The sequence below is a fragment of the Dama dama genome, chromosome 20, assembly GCF_033118175.1.
Source record: "Dama dama isolate Ldn47 chromosome 20, ASM3311817v1, whole genome shotgun sequence".
Taxonomy (NCBI): domain Eukaryota; kingdom Metazoa; phylum Chordata; class Mammalia; order Artiodactyla; family Cervidae; genus Dama; species Dama dama.
The window spans coordinates 57,326,274-57,347,110 of NC_083700.1; the positions used below are offsets into that span (position 1 = coordinate 57,326,274).

At 44.4% G+C, this 20,837-nt stretch overlaps 1 protein-coding gene and 1 long non-coding RNA gene across 16 annotated transcripts in view; one reads left to right on the top strand and one right to left on the bottom strand.

Annotated features, from left to right (window-relative positions):
* Positions 1-220: 220 nt before the first annotated feature.
* CCN1 (cellular communication network factor 1) lies at positions 221-3,129 on the bottom strand. The gene is made up of 5 exons (XM_061121491.1): positions 2,852-3,129; positions 2,333-2,546; positions 1,625-1,981; positions 1,283-1,494; positions 221-1,168 (listed from the first exon to the last, which is right to left on the bottom strand). Exons 1-5 carry the CDS (start codon positions 2,912-2,914, stop codon positions 866-868), a joined length of 1,149 nt encoding a protein of 382 aa, XP_060977474.1. The 5' UTR covers positions 2,915-3,129; the 3' UTR covers positions 221-865.
* Positions 3,130-3,556: 427 nt separating this feature from the next.
* LOC133041115 (uncharacterized) overlaps positions 3,557-20,837 on the top strand; it is a 117,326-nt gene continuing 100,045 nt past the window's right edge. The window contains exons 1-3 of one of the 15 annotated variants that reach the window (XR_009689156.1): positions 3,878-5,779; positions 9,961-10,052; positions 13,493-13,638. This is a non-coding gene — a long non-coding RNA (uncharacterized LOC133041115). Of the gene's footprint in view, positions 3,572-3,864; positions 5,802-9,960; positions 10,053-13,492; positions 13,639-20,837 lie in introns of those variants that run through there. The other 14 variants (XR_009689146.1, XR_009689149.1, XR_009689152.1 and 11 more) reach the window with 14 other exon arrangements.

A 20,837-nucleotide genomic window follows, 5' to 3' on the forward strand; every position in this document is an offset into this window, starting at 1 on the left:
TTTTAAAACAGATTACTGTAAATGCCAAGGTTTTTCTCTACTGAATTTATAAATCAATCATTGTTAGATTTTTGTAAGTTAGTTCCCTGCTCTATCCCAAGCACTAGAACAGTTCCTGGCTCACTCAGTAAATCTTGTTTCAGTGATTGAATGCATAAGCTAGATTGTCCCCAATGGCTCTGAACATTCTCTAAAATACTGAATGCCATACACTCAGATATTAGGTAAATATTTCTTTATTAAATGATTAATTCCATAAATAAATTCTTTTCACTGAATATAAAATTAAAATCATTTACAAATTATTCCAGTATTACATTTCCCCTCCCTCCCCGAAAGCTACATTTTGATAAATAAAAACATTCAGTCTTAAAACACCTGATTTCTGTTTGCAATTTAGAGTGCAGATAGCTGCCTCTCACGGACACTCACAGAGTGTCACCTTCAGAAAGGGACCCCCTTCCCATTTACTTCTGTCAAAGGATGAAGGTTTCAACTGACCAACTAATCTTAATTACCTTTACAACTGTAAAACCGAAAGGAAAAAAGCCTAGAGAAAAATACGCTTACCAAATAATTTACAAACAGAAAACAGAACGTCATCAACACCACAAGCTCCAAAATGAAGCGGTAACGTGTGCTCCAATATTATGAAGCGAAGTATTCTCCAATCACAGCTGCGTTAGTGTCCATGTGCACCAGCACACCTAGCAGTTTCGAAATACCTTAATACTACTCAAGAATGAGCAATGCCTCCCTCCTACCGTAAGTCCCTTCACCCCGCCGCCCCCACCCATGCCTCTGTGACTCTGACACTCTTCTCTCCCCATTTTGTCCACCCTTGTGCTGGAAACCCGAGTGGCATTTAGTCCCTAAACTTGTGAATGTCATTGAACAGCCTGTAGAAGGGGAAGGCGGCCTCGTTGGCATGCGGGCAGTTGTAGTTGCATCTGCAGGACTGTATCATCATGACGTTCTTGGAAAACATTTCGCCGTCTTCGCAGCGGAACCGCATCTTCACAGTCCTGGTCTGCTGAGGCGTGCAGCAGCGGCCGTCCACGCAGGACCCGCAATACTTGGGCCGGTATTTCTTCACACTCGAACATCCAGCGTAAGTAAAGTGCACCGGTTCGGGGGATTTCTTGGTCTTGCTGCATTTCTTGCCCTTCTGTAAGAAAAGAGAAGGGAAGTTAGTGTTTTCTCTTTCTTGGAAGAGAAGGTCCCTTCTCACCCAGTCTACACCCAGGGGACCATTCTACACCACAGCACCGCAGGCACTTACTTTCAGGCTGCCGTACGCCGGCTGTCCACAAGGCCGCACTTCACAGATCCGGGTTTCTTTCACCAGGCGGCATTCAGGGTTGTCATTGGTAACGCGTGTGGAGATACCAGTTCCACAGGTCTTTGAGCACTGGGACCACGAAGTTGTTTGGACGATACATTTCTGGCCATGTGAAGAAGGGTTGTAAAGAATGCGAGGTTCCATTCCAAAAACTAGACAGACAAACAAGAGGCAAGAGTTCTCAGAAACACAGGGACACAGGGAAACAAATTCAAGTTCTCATTTCTCTAAAGCTTCAGACTAGGCATAGGGTTCAGGGCAAGGTCGCAGTCTTTAACTTACCCGGGAGCCGCTTCAGGAAGCCGCCTTTTCCAACTGCAATTAATTCATTGTTTCTCGTTAACTCCACCTCCGAGGCATCGAAGGCCAGCTCCTTGCCCAGGAGGCCCTCCCTGTCGTCCACAGGGTCCTTGGCACCGTCGTCGTCGCAGATCCACTCCTCACAGCACTGCCCGGTAACTTTGACCAGCCGGGGGTTGGGGCAGCCCAAGTTGGGGAGAGAGAGTTCTTGGGGGCACAGAGGAATGCAGCCCACGGCGCCATCGATACATGTGCACTGATGTTTACAGTTGGGCTGGAAACTTTCCCCATTCTGGTAGATTCTGGAGTTATATTCACAGGGTCTGCCCTCCGACTGAGCTGCAAAGAGCACCGAAAAAGAAAGGAAGGGGTGGATAAAGGTGAGATTCTGAACTACGGCCTGAAACTCATACATATTTTCTGCTGCTTAATTCAATTTATGGTAAAGTTTCCTACAATTCCCCGGAGACTCCAGACCAGAACAATAAGTTAGTCAGGAATCACTTTTCCGTATGCGCTTTTCGTTGGGCCCAGACACACTGAATTGCATTCCAGACTGCTGAAATCATGAGCCTTTCTGCCAAGCTACCAACAACAAAGCATCACCATACATGGTCTCAAAATTACTAAACTTCTGGACTTCGGGGACTATTCTTTTTTTTAAAAGGGGCCAAACCGCAAGCCTCTTACCTCTGCAGATCCCCTTCTGAGCGGTGGAGCTGGCGCCGAAGTTGCATTCCAGCCCCTTGGTGTGGTCGCAGGGCTGCGTTTTGCTGCAGTCCTCGTTGAGCTGCTTGGCGCAGACCTTACAGCAGCCGCAGGCGTCCCGGACCAGCCCGACTCCGGGGGCGCACTTGGGAGCCTCCAGGGGGCAGTGGCAGGCGGCGGGGCAGGTGGAGAGAGCCTGGCAGGGGGTGAGGAAACGCGTGAGGCTCCGCGGGGGTACGCAGGAGAGGCGCCCCAAGAAGGGACGCGGGTGTCTGACCCGGGCAGCCGGGGAGGGGGCTTTCTCATCCCGTCCAGCCCGGCCGTCCCGGGCAGCGGCGAACGCCAGGAGGCCCCCGGCAGGTCTTCAGGGAGGGCTTAAAGAAAGAGCTATCCCGAAACGCCCCCCGAACTTTGGAGTCTAGCTTTTCCGACCGCGGGTCTTCCGGGGAAAGAGGAAGGGGCTGTGAGAGCGGACGGGGAGGCGGTGGCCTAAGAACTCACCAGCCTGGCCAAGTGGAGAAGGGTGACGGCGAGGGCGAGCGTCCTGGCGGTGCGGGAGCTCATCGTGGCGCGCAGGAGTGGTCCGGGCGAGCGCGGAGGCAAAGATGCCAACACACCAGAGCGCAGCGGGCGAGCCGGCGCGGCTGGGGTAGTGGGCCGGGCGGCGGGGAGGCGAGGGCCGGGCCGGCGAGCGGTTTGCGGGCGTCCTTCTCCCGAGGTCCTGGGCGAGGAGTAGCGGAGGGCGCGGGTGCTGCTCGGGGGCGCTCTCGCTCGCGGTCTGCCCCAGCGCCCAGAGCCCGCCTTTTATACGGGCCGGTGGCGGCGCCGCGTGTTGCAGTGACGTCGGCTCTGTCTGTGCGTTCCAGAATTCTCAAACATCTCAGGAATGCTGGTTGGCGCGGGCTCCTGCCAAGCGCCTCCCCTGGCTCCGTTGCACTTTTTTTTTTTTTTTTTTGTCCTGGACCCGTCAAGAAAACAATCTTCCTTTTTTTCCGCTTTAAATAACGACTTCTGTTGGGGAGGGCTCTTCTTGGCGTGATGATGGTGATGGTGGTGGAAGGGCTGAGGGGGGCGAGTTCAGAACTTTGCCTGGACTGGGAGGGTGGGAGGACCTGGAGGGAGGGACAAAAGTCGTTTTGTTTGGTGATGCCAAGTTGACCCCGCAGCCTTGGAAGCCCTCACCCGGGAAGGCAGCGAGCCGTTTGCCTGTTTACAGCGAAGGTGAGAATCAAGTTATCTATTGAGAAAGGCGAACGAGGAGGGGGAGTGTCTGGGAGCCAGGACTCTATTTGAGGATTTCATAAAGGCGTGCTCTGATCAAGTCCCAAAGCTTTGGCATGGTGTTTATTAGCCAAGTTAAATATATTGCAAATTAATACCCGCAGTGGCATTTATGAATGAGAAGGGGGGGAAAATCTACTTCCCCCATTGTCTGGCAGATTCCCAGACAGAGGTCTTCCCTCTTCCGCCCCTCCCCTTTCCCCCCCCCCCCCCTTTTTTTTGGTACGTCGTACTTGTTTGTTTTTGGAGGTTCCCACTTAAGTTCCAACCCACTGCCTGGGTTGGAAGTCGGAGAGGAAACGAACGCAGGGAGTTCTCCGGCAGGCTGTCTTACACTTCCTCACGGATGCAGGAGACCGGGTAAGCCCTTCCAGTCTCCCTCCGCAGGCGGGAGGCGACGCTAACTAAGCAGACAGCCAGAAGCGTAGAGGACTACCGTGAAGCGACTTGTATTGAGATCATTACCTGCATATACAGCAAAATCAAACCAGATTCCAGCACCATTGTGCCCAATGGATCTCTGGAGAAAACAGACTCCTTGACACGGAAAGTTTTGCAGGCGGTTTTAACTCCTTTCCTGGGACCACTTAGAAGCCTCCCATTTCAAGTGAATTGCAATGCTTTGCCCTCTAAGTACAGAGAAATTAGAATCTTAGGATGTAATATTTTTTAGTAAAAAAAAAAAAGTTGGCAATTTTAAGGTCTTTTGCTACCAGCAACACATTCAGTAGAAGACCCCTTACAAAGCAAATTATTTGAACTTCAAAAACCATTAGTGTGCTTGACAAATGTTCCCTCAAAGTTTCAAAACTACACTTCTTGTGTAATTTTCATAAAAACATACACAGTAATTATGCCAGTTTCTCATGTATATGTGCTGTAGGAGAAATTTTTGTCCTTTGTAATGTTTAGGGCTGTTCAGTCTAAATGACTGAGCTGTCTGGCTTAAGGAGGCCTTCAGTGTAACTTTCCGTGAATGACTGATAAACACAATAAAGACCTACTGCAATGAAAACATTCTCCAATGCAGAGAACTGTGGCAGGAAAGAGTTAAGTTTCATTCATTCAAAAGTGCTCTTCCAGAAGTCTAAGAGGCTTTTACTAGAGGGAATGGGATCTTTAAGGTTTAGTTGGGAGGGGGTCTTACTTTTCAAGACAATAAACTGTCAGGTTTTTCTGGGCCCTATCCAAGTCAACTCACCAGTTATTACTTAGAAAACGTTTTTCTTTTTTCCTGTAGTAGAGTTTCAGTATTGTTTCCTCCATAATGAAGTGACTAGGAGTAGATGCACCACAGGGTGGGAGGAGGCGGTGGAGAGAGAATGGAGAGGAGCGTTCCTGGCTTCTGTTGCGGCGTCTTTTCTATTTGACTTCATGGTTGTAAGTATTTCCAGATGGTGAATCAGACACCAGACGTAACAATATTTCCATATTTGGGTATAGCAGTAGCCTGCGTTTTTAACATTTTTCTGCCTCTGTTATCCAACCACAAAGCATTCTTGACAGCTTCAAATGTTGTTAAATATAGACTTAACTTCTGTTCCCAGGGCAGGAAATTCTTTGGAATTCCTTGTTTTTCATGCAATCTGTCTATCATAATTTAAAAATGAAATTAGGACAGATGATCCAACTGGCTCATGTATACACCTTGTTCCTTTATGGAAGTTGTATAGGGGGTGGGGGCAAGGGAGAGCTCAGAAAGATGCAATGTGCAGCACAGCATTCCCAAACACACCATTCCAGAGATTCCATTAAAAATCAGATTAAAGTTTTCTAACAAGAGTGTGTGGGTTTGTTTCTGGACTTCATCTGGGGAATCTTGGAGGATGAGTTTGCCTCAGAGGAGAAGCTTACAGAACCTCACCGTCAGCTGCTCATTTAAAGCAGGGGGTGTGTTGTGGGAGTGGGTGGGAAGCCGGAGCAAGCAGGGCCAGGACTGGGGAGCCGGAGAGACAGGAGTAACCTATGTGCACAGCCTTTCCCTACACTATGTCCTGGTGTGACTGCTAGTAAACGACAGCATCAGACAAGAGGAATAGCAGCTCCTCAAGTCCTGTTCCAGGAAGGTCCAGAAACCCCAAACGTCCGGTTGCCTTCTCGCCTCCTCTGCTGAGAGCTGCAGAGCAGCTCACGTTGACAGATTGAAAGGTAAATGTGCAAACGTTTATGGGTAAGTGTCCTCTGGTCCTCCTTTGCATGGCTCTTTTGCTCTCTTTCCTCCCCCACCCTCCCTCTCCGGGAGCCCCAAGAGTGAATAACGGGCCGCCTTGTTTCCTTGGGCTGCAGGGCGCGGAGAAGGGGCTGCTTGTCTTCTCCGCTCCTGGCTTTGGACTGAGCGATGGGAACGTCTCTCGCCCGCGGATGCCAGGGAATTTTAGGTCACCAAAAGAAGGGTTCACTGTCTGGCGGCAACTGAGAATAATAATCACCCTAAATCTGGCGACTCCGGTTTCCTAGCCCTAGACCAGTGGTTCTCCAACTTTGGCCTGCATCAGACTCACCTGGAGGGCTGGTTAAACGACCGATCCAACTGGCCCCACCCCAGAATTTGTTATTAGTTCTAAGAAGTTTCTTAGTTTCTAATTAGTTCTAATTAGTTTCAAAGAAGTCTCGAGGTGATGTGACCCCGCTGGTTCGGGGAATCACACCCGGAGAACCACCGCCTTGGACGACAAAAGTGCCTGTAAGAGCTGTGTGTGTGCTTGCATCTGTCCTCAGAGTTAGGTACTCGGTGGTCTCACAACTCCACTTTTAATAGCCACCTGAAGGAACAGAACAACTCAAGGTGACAGCGAAAGGCCGGCTTTACGGCTATTCGATCTCTCCCCACCGCCCACCCCACCCCGAGAGATCGCAGGGAGAGTCGGAGAGCAGGGGTGAGGGCAGGAACTGAGTGGCAATGGTGCTGGGAAGGCCTCGGCTGTCCCCCCGCGCCTCTGCGGAGACAGCGGGCAGGGGCGGCGCGGCAAGAGTGGTATGGGGACGGGAGAGATCCTGGGCCGAGCAGCGGTAAGCGCCCGGCCGCCTGCCGCCCGCTGCCCCATGCCGGCTGCCCGGCCCGCGCACCCGGAGTCACCGCGGTTGCCAGGACTAGAGGTTTCCGGCGGCGCGCGCCGCAGGACGTTTCCAGCCCCAGCCCATATTTGGTGAAAGTCTTTCAAGACTCCGTCATCCAGCTCTGGGGGGCGGAGGCGACGGCGGCGGTCTTAGGAGCTGGGCCCGGCAACCGCGCGGCCGCCGCGTTGCTGAAAAGTGCCCGCGTCCGGCCCTCGCGCCGCGGGGCGGTAGGCGTGCCGGGCGTGCGTGCCCCGGAGACCGCCGCCGCCGGACTCGGACCCGCACCCCTTGAGAGGCTTCGGCCCGCCCTGCGCTGCGTGGGAGGCTGGCGCGGAGGGCGCCGGCCGGATTGTGTCACTTTTCCCGTCCACCCCGCTGTTGACTCGTCCTCCCAACGGGGCAGAGTTGCCGCGCTGTGCCAGACTTGGAGAGTACGCCCAGGCGCGGGGGTGTGGGTGTGTGTCGGAACCAGGCGTTCTTGAGACATCAAGCCCACTCGAAAGTGGGGACCAGGAATTAATTTGGGGGAGTAGTCCCCGAGGGCCTTGATCCCGTTATCCCTAGAAGGGAGAGAGGCTGAAGCTCGCTCTCGGTTTCTCTTGGGTCTCCCACAACCCTTCCTTCCCTCCTCATCAGTAAGTTCCGTGGAGGCGGAACCCCTGGATAGGAAGCCCTAGCTCTGCCGTCCACTAGCCTACAGTCTTCAGTAAACTGCACATCCTTAATGGACCCTGCATCCTTCATCAGTAAACTGGGAAAGGAGACAGCAGTGGTAAAACTGGAGCAGTCCCTTTCAGGGTCAAATTTCATGCCATCCTCTCCTGATAATGACAGAAGCCAATGCTTATATAGGGCTCACTTTGTGTCAGGAACGGTTTTGAATGCCTGCTATTTATTGACTTATTTGATTCTCTAATGCCCCATTGAGGGCATTGTTAACACCATTCTCTATCTAAATGAAAAGAAAAATGGGAGGCACAGAGGGTAAATATTTAGTCAAAGAGCACTCAGTAGGTAGCAGAATTGAACCCAGGCTTCTTGGTCCTAGCTGACCTTGCACTTAACCGCTGTGCCTACTCCCGATCACTTAGATGTTCAGACCTGTCCCTTCTTCTGAGGCTTACCCTTATTTAACTCTGTCACAACTTATGCAGGTGTGCCAGGATAAATGCATCAGACAGAAAAGTTGATGAGTTAACTGAAGCCGTACAAACCTCTAAGAATTGCCTTATGTGCTGGCTCTCAGGCTTCCCTGGTGCCTCAGACTGTAAAAATTTGCCTGAAAATGTGGGAGACCTGGGTTCAATCCCTGGGTTGGGGAGATCCCCTGGAGGAGGGCATGGCAACCCACTCCAGTATTCTTGCCTAGAGAATCCCCATGGACAGAGGAGCCTGGCGGGCTACAGTCCATGGGGTTGCAAAGAGTCGGACACGACTGAGCAACTAGGCATAGCATAGCACTGGCTCTTGGGGAGGAGAGGGAAATGGCTGTTGCATTTCAACAGAAAAAGCCTTAATGCAAACAGATTTATATAGTGGACTTTTTGACATCTTGGCAAATGGCAGAGAAGGTATCTAGGCCTTGGGAATCCTTCTGATATCTTACAAGCCACATTGATCAGACAGTCCTACTTCTGGAGTAAGGGTTGGCCTGGTAAGAGCTACATTTGTCACTGAGATAGTTTTCACTGCTACTTACTTGATAGTTTATCAGTCTGAGTGTTTCTTATACACTCAATGTACTTTTAACTTTTTTTTTTCCAATTATGTTATGAGCATAATCACCTATGTATCTGAGGACAAATTGCTTATCCTCTTCAAACCCCAGATTTATTCTGAGCTCATGAAATGTCATGGCACCAAAAAGGGGACTTTAACGTTGGCCTTCCCCTGAATGACTTTACAGTCTGACACGTTTGGGCCTGGGCAATGGATATAGAACTAATCTGAGTCTATAATGATAAACAAGAGTCTGATACATGGAAAGATATTTGAGGGAATAGAGCTTTGATGACCCACTAGTAAGGCATGGCCATAGAATTCCTTTGGGGAACTGGCAAGAGACATCAACTGGATCTTCTGCCAGTGGCCTTGCCCATGTTATTGGGACTCTGTCTACAGGTAATGGTGAGCCTGGGAGGTTTTGCCTTGGTTTCCTCTCATCTATAAGATAATGGCATTGCCCCAGCTCAGGGAATATGCACTGAAGGGCTTAAGGGGATCAGCCAGGTAACAAAATGCCATTCCAAGGATTTTTGTCTGATGACACTAGCCTCAGCCTGGGGCAACAATGTGGATAGTGTAGACTCTATGAGGGGTGGAGTGGGGGCTGAGTGGTTGGTAGGTGAAAATGTAGATCCAGTGTTTGCTTGTTTTCTCAAATTTTAGAGGTACTAGTGATCTGAATTCTTACGCGAAGACTTTTAATTTTTAAAATATTGACAATTAATTAAAACAATGTTAAAATGCCATCTAAGTTAATCCTGGGAAAACCCAAGAAGACAATGTGTGGGAGCTGCCAATTGTGATCTCCAGACTAAATGTCTCTGAAAACTTGTCCTGCTCTGGCATTCTGTAACTCTCAGCCTCTCTTGACATGTTAAGGAATAGCACCATGGGCTCCATTGAACTGGCAGGTTGGCTAGGTTTTCATTTGTTTAAGAGTTAGGGCTGTCACTTGACTCAGTTGTAAGAGTTTATGCTTTATCAACAAAATTGGAATGTGTCTTTTTCTTATTTTCCACTTTCCATCTTCCCCAAACACTACTCTGTCTTCTTTCTTCTCCCCTTGAATTTATGCTGTAAGCAGCAGGCATTCTCTTGGCAGCATGGTAGGAAACACTTTTTTTTTTTTAGGGCATTTGTATCCAGTGGGAACTATATCTGTTTATTTCCTTCACCTGGCATCTGTCCACAGGAAGCCAGGCATTTCTAACCCCTTTACCTTACAGATCTTCTTGTTTTGTGATAACATAGAAACATTTCAAAGGAATGGACTGGAAGGTACCCCTCCCACTCCACCCTGCAATCTATCTTCTGACATGTTTGAGCAATACGAAATATATAAGTCACTATCAAATGGGTTGGTTCCAGATCAGAGATTAAGAATTAACCTTCACCTTCTGTGGGTTTTATTTCCAGAGATACTTGTCTTTTAAATGCCCACTTAACACCACACGTACCACATTCAGAATTGAGAAAGGATTTGATCTGGGCACAGTATGTGAGCACACGGAGAGACTGGAGCCATTTATTTGTGCCAACTTTTGCAGGGCCGAGGATTAAGTGTGAAGGAGGATTCTGGCAGTTGGGCTGAACAAAGACATAAGACATGTTTAAAACTCAGCAGGATGCTTGGCATATAGTAAGTACTTAATAAATTATAATTATTTCCACTGCAATCACCACCATTACCTTTACTTTCACTACAATTAGCATAGGATGAATTAGACTTATTCTCTAGAGAATATTCTGTATTCTTTAGAGAAAAAAACTAGATGTACTCTAGTTTAAAAATCATTTGCTAAGTTATATATAGATGATGTGATTTATAAACCCCACCCAAGTCAGGATCCTGGCTTGCACTGGGGCCCCGGCGATCATCTAACAAAGCACTTTAATGGCCTTGCCTCTCATGGAATTGCAACTTTGCCTACAGACAGTGTTGAGCCATGTGAGGTTTTTGCCTTGGTTTCCTCATCTATAAGATAATGAGGTTGCCCCAGCTCAGAAGTCATGCACTCAGTCAGGTACAAAACACCATACCTGAGAGTTAGTGACAGTTAAAACTTGGCCTCAGTGTTTGGGAGCCATGAGGATCACTGTACCTATGGTGCCTGGTTTTTGTCTACCAAAGACTAGGCAGTTTGTATATATATGAGATGTTAAGGGACAACAGAGTGTCTGCACCCAAAGGCCATTCTTTCGATGGAATCTGCCTTAAAATCTAGGTACTTGCCCCCAACTTCTTGACTTCCTCCTAACAACTGATTGTGGACCTCACTTAAATATTTTTCTAAATGTGAGCTTATTTGTGTTTTCAGTCCTGGTAGACCTCACTTTCTTCAAGAGAGTCTGGTAATGAATGAGTTAAACAATAAAAGAGGGTTCCCTCCTCAGGGATGCTTGCCTGAACTTGTTCCTATTTCCTCTGAAGACAAAGAGATGTGTCAGAGCAGAGGAGGAACTCAGAGATTGAGAGATGCTTCTACCCTAGCTTAGTCATCACCATTGACTTTATCACCTGAGGCAGATGGTACTGCTACCACCCACAGCCTGTGGTCACCCTCACATCTGAGCTGCTCAGTACAGAGCCCTCCAGGCACCCATCAAACACTCCTTGTGCACACCTTGGGCAAGGTGGCACTGAACCCTGGATGTGGGCATGGGCAAGGTGCCCAAGGTTATGGCAGAAAAATAAAAAGCATACAGCAATTTAAGGCTAGTCCCAGGCATTTCTTTGACATCTTTTATCCTCTCTCCTTTGATTAAATATTAGCTTTCAAAAAACAAAACAAAGCTGTTTTTAAACAGTCTGTTTTATTTTTTTATACTTGTTTCTAACTTAAAAATTGATATATAATATTATATTAATTTTAGGTATACAACATAATGATTCAGTGTATATATATATTGGGAAATGATCACCAGAGTAAGTATAGTTCACATCCATCACTTCATGTAGGTTTTTTTGGGGGGGTGAGTAGAAGTTTTAAGATCTACTCTTATTTACAATGCAGTATCAACTATGGTTGGAGCTTCCCAGGTGGTACTAGTGGTAAAAGAACCTGCCTGCCAATGCAGGAGACATAAGAGATGTGAGTTTGATTCCCGGGTCAGAAAGATCCCTTGGAGGAGGGCATGTCAACCCCCTCCAGTATTCTTGCCTGGAGAATCCATGGACAGAGGAGCTTGGTGGGCTATAGTCCACGGGGTCACAAAGAGTTGGACACAATGGAAGCAGCTTAGCACAGCAAGAACTATAGTCACCATGCTGTACATTACATTCCCAGGATTTATTTATTTTATATTATTTTATAGCTGAAAGTTTGTACTTTTTGATCACCTGAACAGCCAGTTCTTAAACGGTGAAGACAACATGTCTTCAATGCTTGAATCTTCTGAGGCCCTAGGAAATGCTGCTGGGGGAATTATAAAATGTGAATATGTACCAAAAAAACACTGCCGATTCAGAAGATGAATGGCTCAGTTCAGCCCTATTAATATGATATGAATGACAGGCTTCATTCTAGGTGGCAAGGCAAAGAGAAACAACATCTAGATTTTGCTATGTTGGCTCTCATAGCCTAGAAAAGATCTAGAGGCATAAACAGATAATATAATACAGCGATCTATGTTCTAGGTAAAAGGCAGCCAAGTTGCTCTGGGAATAAAGACAAGAACATCTTAACTTTGAGTCCCACCCTTTAAAAATGTGAGGCCTTTTTCAGTTTGTATATTTTGGTGGATACGATGGTTCAGACTCAGTCACATGTAGGCACTAACATGTATCTTCCCCTTGAAGCTGGCAATTGCAGAAAACATGGGCATCTTCATGAGACAATAGTAAAACACATACAAATGAGAAACTTAATATGAGCCTCTGAAAATGTATTGACAACAGACAGGACCAACTTTGTGGGTGCTGTTGGAAATTATCACCAGGAATTCTTTTTTCTGAGAGGGAAGAGAACTGACATGAGCCAAAAACCTTAAAGGTTATCTCACCTTACGTTCAAGAAAATCCTCTAAGGTGAGCATGTGAACATCTTTCTAAACTTAGGAAGTTGGAGCTCAGTGAAGTTAAGCAACTCGCTCAAGATTAGGCAGTTAGTACGTGACCAAATACGGCATCTAGCCCAGACCTAACTGCTCCCAAACCTGAAGTCTTTGCCCTTTCTACATTTTTGCTACATCGTCCTACCTTCCTGAGTTTCAGCTCCCTTTATGAGTGTTTGCTCTTGTTCTATTTTCTTTTATTGTTACCACCTTGCCTTTATAGAGCCAGGCCTTTCACCTTTTCTTAGCACTTTCAGATCCATTGATGCTGCAGTTTTTGAGCCACTCACTGGTGAGCCTGACTTCTCAAGAAGGTGCAAATTAAAGTGGACGAGATCATTATCCTCACCACTATAATCAGAGAACAAAAATGGTGATACTAAGCCTGCACTTGGATTTGCTTCCTTGCTAGGCACTATGTAGAATAATTTAGATATCCATGATTTCTGTCTTGTAGGGGTAGATGACAGGTTCCCCAGGGTGTGGAGTTTAAGTGGAAATAATGAAGGAAGTATGATTCAGGGAGTTTGTGTTTCAAAGACAGAAGGAAGTGCCATGGCAGCCTGAGGCTGCACTGAAGTAATCCAGTGGCTCTTTGAAGGCAAGGTGACAACAGTAAGAAAATATAAAAAAAGAGCAAGCACTCATAAAGGGTGATGCCCTTCACTAACTCAATGGACATGAGTTTGAGCAAACTCTGGGAGATGATGAAGGACAGGGAACCTGGTGTGCTGCAGTCCAAGGGGTTGCAAAGGGTTGGACACAACTAAGCGACTGAACAACAACTCGTTAAGGGAGTGGAAACTCAGAAGGAAGTCAGAGGACTATGTGAAAAGGGTATTGGACAAACACACTGAAGTGTGTGTTGTGTGTACATGTGTGTAAATGGGTGCTTGTGTGTTGGGGTGGAATGAGAAGAACATAGTGAATTATGACATTCCTGTGGATTCATTATCTTTTCTTGTTAACATAGCTCATCCTGATTCCAATCACCTTTCTTTTCTGTGGGTTTTTTGAACTTCCTAGGTCCTTGCTCTGCAGTTTCCAATAGAAAAGTCCTTGAGTCTCCATCCAGGAGATGTGTCCAGAAAGGACTATTTTCATAGTTGGGCCATCCTGCAAGCACTGTTTTCAAGAGCCTGAAATTCAAAAAGCTGGAGCCAAGGAAGGAGGTAGGAGATGAGGGCGGGTGTGAGGTAAACTTAGGGAATAATTCTGAAGTGACATAAAGTAAGAATTGAGGCAATTTCCACTGGAAGTCACCTTTCCACTCACTAGGCATTAACCATCTGGAACCAAATGCAGCTAATTTAGCATCATGTTGGAAAGTTTATAACATGAACCACATTTTAGGGCCAGGACATCCAGATTTTAATCCTTTGTATTCAGTAAATGCCTCTCTTTTGGAATTCAGTCTGCTGTCAGTACATAGGAACTAAGAATAGTGCCAGGTGTGAGTCACCACTCTGCTTTCTTCCAGAACACCGTGGGAAAAGGATGGGCAGACTGGTTCAGATAAAACCCAGTCCCACCCAAATACTCACTGAAGGCTGGAAACAAATTCATTTTTAAAATGTTTCAAAAGTTGAATTGAACTCAGGAAAGAGATAGTAAGCCTGTGTTCTTTAGTTTCGACTTGGATCTGAAGCCTTGTTTTGTGTTCTAAATCTCAAGGCTATCACATTGGGTGCTTTCTACAACCCTTTAGGTTTCTAGGGGGTTCCCGCTTGACTTTTAAAGGACACTTATTAAATGATTGCAGCATGCTAGGGTTTAGGGATACAAAGGTGACTAAGATCTGGTCTCTGACTTTGAGGATGGCATGGTCTAGAGTGGTGAGAGCATAGGTAAATTATATGTAGTTGCTCTTTGCAACCCATGGAATGTAGCCTGCCGGGCTCCTCTATCCATGGAATTCTCCAGGCAAGAATACTGGAGTGGACTGCCATTCTCTTCTGCAGGGGATCTTCCCAATCTAGGGATTGAACCTGGATCTCCTGAATTGCAGGTAGAGTCTTTACCGTCTGAGCTACCAGGGAAGCCCAGGTAAATAATGCCTGTGTGCAAATACTGTGTCCCCTCATAAGGGTGCATTGTGTACACACTGCCTCTGGATCCTTGTGTGTATGTGGGCTATGCTAGCGGTGATGTCTTCTCATTGCCCTTGATGGTGTTGCTCTTGGAAATTGCAGTGCTTCTTCTGCAAAGCTTGAAAGAACAGGCTGAGTCTGTCTCTGCTTGTTTTTAAATGACTGCTTCAGTGACATAATATCAGCGTAAACTCGGAGGGTCCTCTGATGATCTTGTTAGTAAGGGGCTGGGTAGTTTTGTTTTGAATGCTTTTCCACTTCCCTTTGGTAAGCAGTCTAGGCTTCCTGATGTCTATTTATGGCCTTTTAGGTGAAGTTACATTTTCTAGCATTGTGATAATAACTAAAGGATGTGTGAATTGTATTCTTGGCCTCACTAGAAATGGTGCATAGTGAATCCCAAGATTTCTGTTATATAGTTTTAAAAGTAAGCCTAGTTATTTTTTTCCTAGGCAGTAGACCACATTGGAAGTAGACAGGAAAGAAGAGCATAATCGGCAAGAGGGTGTGACCCAGCATCCCATTACATTTGGTAGGATTTTAAAGTTTTGTTTAATTTGATTCCCCCATTGTTTGTGGTATGCCATCTGGCTTTATTTCTTTTGTTTACTTTGGGTTCAGTTTTCTTTTATTTGTCAAGTTTCTTAATGTGGAACCTAAGGTCGCCGACTTAAGATCTTTTTTCTTTCTATTGTAACCATTTAGTGCTGTAGATTTCCCTATAGATGCTCCAGCTGCATCCCAGAAAACTTGATACATATGCTTTTATTTTCATTCATTTGAAAGATTTTTCTGATTTCCTTTTTAATTTTATTTTGACTCTTGGGTTAGTGTGTTATTTAGAATTTGAGTATTTGGATATTTTCCAGCCATCACTCTAGTTATTTATTTATTTCTAAATAAACAATAATAAATATTCATTTCTAGTTTGATTTCATTGCGGTCTGAAAATAAACTATTTGATTTTTTTAAAAATATCTTACACTTTACATTTTACCTTAGATACTTGTATACAGTTATAATAGCTCTTTTAATGTTACCATTTTCTAGTCTCATTAACCCTGTAATTTCTAAGTTTGTTTCTATTGATTACTTTTTCTCCTGATTCTGGAGCACATTTTCCTGCTATTTGGCATGTCTAGTAATTTTTTGCTTGGAAGCTGAGTGTTATAAATCTTATGTTGTCATATTTTCAAACAAATATTGTTTGTTTTCTTTCTTTAAATAGTGTGGTGTTTTGCTTTGGCAGGTCTTTAAGTTATATGCGGATTAGCTTGACCCATTCAAGGCTTTACACTTTCCTAGGGCTGGTCTAGAGAACCCTTCACTCAGATAGTTCGGGCCTACTACTAAGATGTGACTCTACTGGTGTCTATTGAATGACCTAGGATGTCCCTGAGGTCTCTCTACTAGTCAATGTCAAATGTCAGGAATGCAATTTAAAGAAGATGTACTAGCATAGCTTCACTGAGAAGGTGAATGTTTATCTTTTCTTTTGCCTTTCTTTACTGGAGCAGCGGGTATGAATTCTTTTAATAATATTGATCTATAATGTCAAACTGTTTTCTAGAAGGTCATAACATTTTCTTCTTCTGCCAACAGTCTAGGAGAGTGCCTGCTTCACAATGTCCTTGCCGTTATTAAGTTTATGTTTAATATATAACCTCTTGGAAGGAATATCGTGAAGCCATTAGAATCATGTTTTCTGAAAACTATTTAATAACTTGGGGGAACTCTCAAAACAGTGTTAATTTAACAAAAGCAGTACAAAGAACTCTATATACATCAAGATACCACTTTTATATAAAGATCATATGTGTATATACATATATATTCATTCTTTGTTAATATCATTTATCTGCAGATAATGAGATTATGGGTGATTTTTATATTGTTCTTAGTATAACTTTTATACTAAAAACTGCTTTATAATATGAGATATCTGATAAATGAGTGTGTCATAAAGAAAGGGCTTTACTCAGAACATGGAAATACTTGAGGACAAGAACATCTACAGATATAGAAATCATATACCCTCCACAAACTTTAAGTGGAGTCATGTTTTGCAATCTGTGTATTCATTAGGGGTCCTCTGAGAGTGGAGCTGTCTGGGCCACTGAAAAGAAAGTCCTGCAAGCACCTCCCACTAATTGGGAACTCGCAAAAGTTGTATAACTAGTCAACCAATGACCATGGACGGGAAGCAACTTTCTGCCTTGAATTGTTGAATTCATTTTGACTCGTTTGGACCAAATGCATTGTCCTTGGTTTCCATTTTACACTTTAACATGGAATGTATTATTTAGTTTGCTAGGACTGTCATAACAAATGATCACAGATTAGAAGTCAAACAAAATTTATTTTAGTTAAGATTTATTTTCTTACAGTTATGGGAGCTAGAAGTTCAAGATCAGTGCATTTGCAGGTTTCTTCTAAGGCATCTTTCCTTGGCTTGCCAATAGTGATTCTTGTGTCTTCCTATGTACATGAATGTTTGTGTCCACTTCGTCTTCTTATAAAGACACTAGACATATTGGATTACTCCGAATTGGGCTACACCATAATGACCTCATTTTAACTTAATAACCTCTTGAAAGACTCTAAATATAGTCACATTACGAGGTACTGGGGTTAGGACTTCAACATATGAATTTTGAGAGGATACAATTCAGGCCATAAGACTAAGTGTAGCTCTTTCTTCAAATTCCTCATGGATGTAGCAGAGGGAGGAAAACCCATTTCTTTACTCTGAAAGCATAAACTCTGGATCCCAAAGTGCTTGATGTTGAACTCTGGCTCTCTCACTTAAGAACTCTTTGACCTGAGGGACTTCCCTGATGGTCCAGCGGTTAGGACTCCTTGCTTCCAATACAGGGGGTGTGGGTTAGATTCCTGGTCAGGGAACTAAGATCTCATATGCCTGCCACATGACATGACCTAAAAAAAAAAAGAAAGGAAAACAAAAACTATTTTAAAAAGTACATTTTTAGGAAAAGAAATTAAAAAAAAGAACTGTTGGGCCTGGGATGAGATACCTAGCCTCTCTATACTTCAGTATCCTTCTCTCTCAAATGGGAACAATATAAGCTTATATCTCATGGGTTTGTTGTAAGCATTCAGTAATTTAATTTATGAAGATCTTGTAGAATAGTGCTTGTCACATAGCAATATACTAGGTATTCAATAAAGTTTAGCTGTTATCATTACATCAAATTATCTCATTCATGTACCTATCTATTTAACACTGTACTTGACGCAGAAGGTATAACGATGAACACAAAAGATGTCTCTGTCTTCACCAAGGAGGATTTTTGCTCCTGGATCTATGTGCCCTTCTTATTTTTGGCAAGGGAACTTTTGTTCTCCCTTTATAAATTCTGTGTGGAAATACTTTTTTAAGGGATACTGAGCAATCAGAGCATGCTTGATCTCTCTTCCCTTCCCTCATTGGCACTGATTCTTTAATATGATTTGTAGATTTAGGGCAAGAGAAAGTCTGAAAAAGAAGCCTGAAGTGATAAATCCTACTTCTTTTTTTTATGGTTGCTTCTCCTTTCTCTACCCCAGAAACAACACACATATTTATACCTCTTTAGCTGTACTGGACACATTTTCAAATCCGCACGCCCAGATTGGGCACCTAGATAATGCTGTCTTGTGAGGTGGTGATATCTGCTACGTTAATCAGCCTTTTTAGAATGCTTTGATGACTAAAAATATGGATGATGAATCTGTCCTTTGTGCACCAGCTCTCTCCCCCTCATGTGGGAACATGTCCTTTGGGTCCTTTTTCAAGCAAAGACTTGTGCTGATCTACCTCATACATTAATTCTAGCTGTAGTAATACTTTGGGAAAGGAATAGGATCCCAAAATAACCACCAGGAGAAGTGTGTCATGAAAGGTCATGGCAATGGGGCAGAAGATATTGGACAGAAGAGTTCTAAAAATAGGGAGCGAGAGATCAAAGACCCAGCAGTAATGAGGAACCTTTTTTGGCTTTGCCTCACAGAAGGAGGAGGCAACGTTTCCCAGCCTACTCCTGCATTCTGCTCGACCTGCCACTCACACCCCGCTGGCAGACCTGCCGGGGCTGGGAGGATGGTGAGCACGGTTTTCTGTCCTGGGTGTGAACTGCCTTTATATCATTTTGATGATAAGTATATTCAGATAATGCTTCAAAGCATATCAAAATAAGCAACATCATGGAAAATTTTACCTTATTGCCATATTCCTAATATTGCAAGGACATCAAACATTTCTGAGCAGGGATACTTAATTTCACCTTTCTTTTGGAGCAGTTCTTTAGATTTTACAAGCTAGAGTTGATTTTTCGTTGTCTCCTGACAACGCACCTGATGATTAAGCGTTTGCAAAGCTAAGCACCGCATTTTATGTGCATGCCCTGCAAATTGGGTCAGCGGGTTCAGCCACGTCAGATCCCATCAGCCACTCTGTGTGTTCCAGAGAACTAGGGTATGGACGTGCATAGCTGCAGGTGAAGAAACTGACTTTAAATATGATGTTCAATGTTCTCCCTCCGTAGATAGAATTTTGATGATAATGTGGTAGGCAGATTAAAACATTAAAAACACGGGCCTCTTGAATGAAGTTTGGGAGATGATTTTGTATGTGTGTGGTTTTGTTTCCTAATTCCATGAACTAGAGAATCAGAAAGGCTGAGATGAATCCCCATAATCTCCTAGAAATCAGTTTCCTCCACAATAAAATAAGCTTACTGACACTTGGCTTAGAGATGATAAATGTGCGGAAGTGCTTACAAACTACAGGGCTGTACATGAGTTCCTTTTAAATCACACGGCTGTCAGAGAACTCGTCTGTGCATTCACGTGGAATCCACCCTTTCCTCTTCAAATACGCTTCTTTTCATTCATTCCAAAGCTGTTTACTTCACTCCAGTGTGCCGGGCACAGGGCCAAGCACCAAAAAGCACTCAAAGATGAATCATACCCAGATCCTGCCCTCAAGGAACTTACTGTAGAAGGAGGCATATAAAACACCGAAAAAAAATGCATTGCCTGGTTTTTAAAATTTAGCATAATTGACTGTATCCTTGAACAAAATACCACATTTAAAAAGTGACTTAGCAGTCCCTTTTAAATATTTAAATGATAATGTCTGTGTTAATGAACATTCATTAGTCTGCTAATAGACTAATGAATATGTGTGCTATGAGTCAAGAATATGGAGAAATGCCTGTGAAACAAAGGTATCCTGACTGAAGACAGGCGATTTGGGGAACTGCAGTGATTAATGATGACTGACAGTGCGTTAATCCCAGCCCTTGTTGAGGGATCACTCTTCATTAGGCTCCCCAAACCACAACTGATCAGGAAACAATTGATTCTGTCTGGCCCTAAAGCCAATTTCTCTATTTGTTTTGATTCAAGGCTTTTCTAGCCTGAATCCATAAGTAAACTGGTCCTTTTGTTTAACATTTTCACTGCGGTATAGTTAACAAATCTCTGAAAATAGAGACAAAGTTGAGATTTCTCCAGGAGACTGGGGATCCTAAGATTTGTGCGAGGGAAGTGTGCAATTATAATCCTGAAAATTATACAGTTTGTCATCAGTGTAATGAAAATAAGATATTTGATAAAATTTTTAGCCCTTTGAATATCACAATAAAATCTTAACTCTTGTAAAAATCTAGCTTAAATCACATTCTCAGTCAGGATTATGACTTCAAAAATATGCATTGAATAAGAATATGAAAGGCAAAAAAAAAAAAAGAATATGAAAGGCCCTCTGAAAATACAGGACATGATTTTGATCTTCCTGTAAAAAAAAAAAAAAAGCTGCTTTAGAGATCAGAAATCTCGTCATTCCCTTTTCAGGATAACTGTGCGGGCCTGTACATTGGTCTTGAGTCAGTCTCTCCTTCAGGCATTAATAGGTTTCAATCAGTATGGGAGATCTTAAATATGGTCCTGAGGAAAAAGAAGCTATTGTGAGCTCAGAAAAGAGGAATGTTTCATGTAGGGCTTAGAATAATGGTGGAAAACGATTAGGGGAGTCTGTGGGTGCTAGCTAGCACGTAACTAATGAGTTCCGCAGAATGGTGAGAAGAGAAAGGCAAATGCTGTGTGAGCAACAAGTAGAACCTTCAGGTGAAGATGCTTCTGGTCGGCAGAGCGCTGGGTGAGCTCATCAGGGCAAGACATTCAACTCAGAGCAGAATCCTCAGGAAGTTCTTCCACAAAGAGTCCCCCAACAGACTGGTCACAGTTCTCTGACCTACAAGCATTCTGACTATAATGCC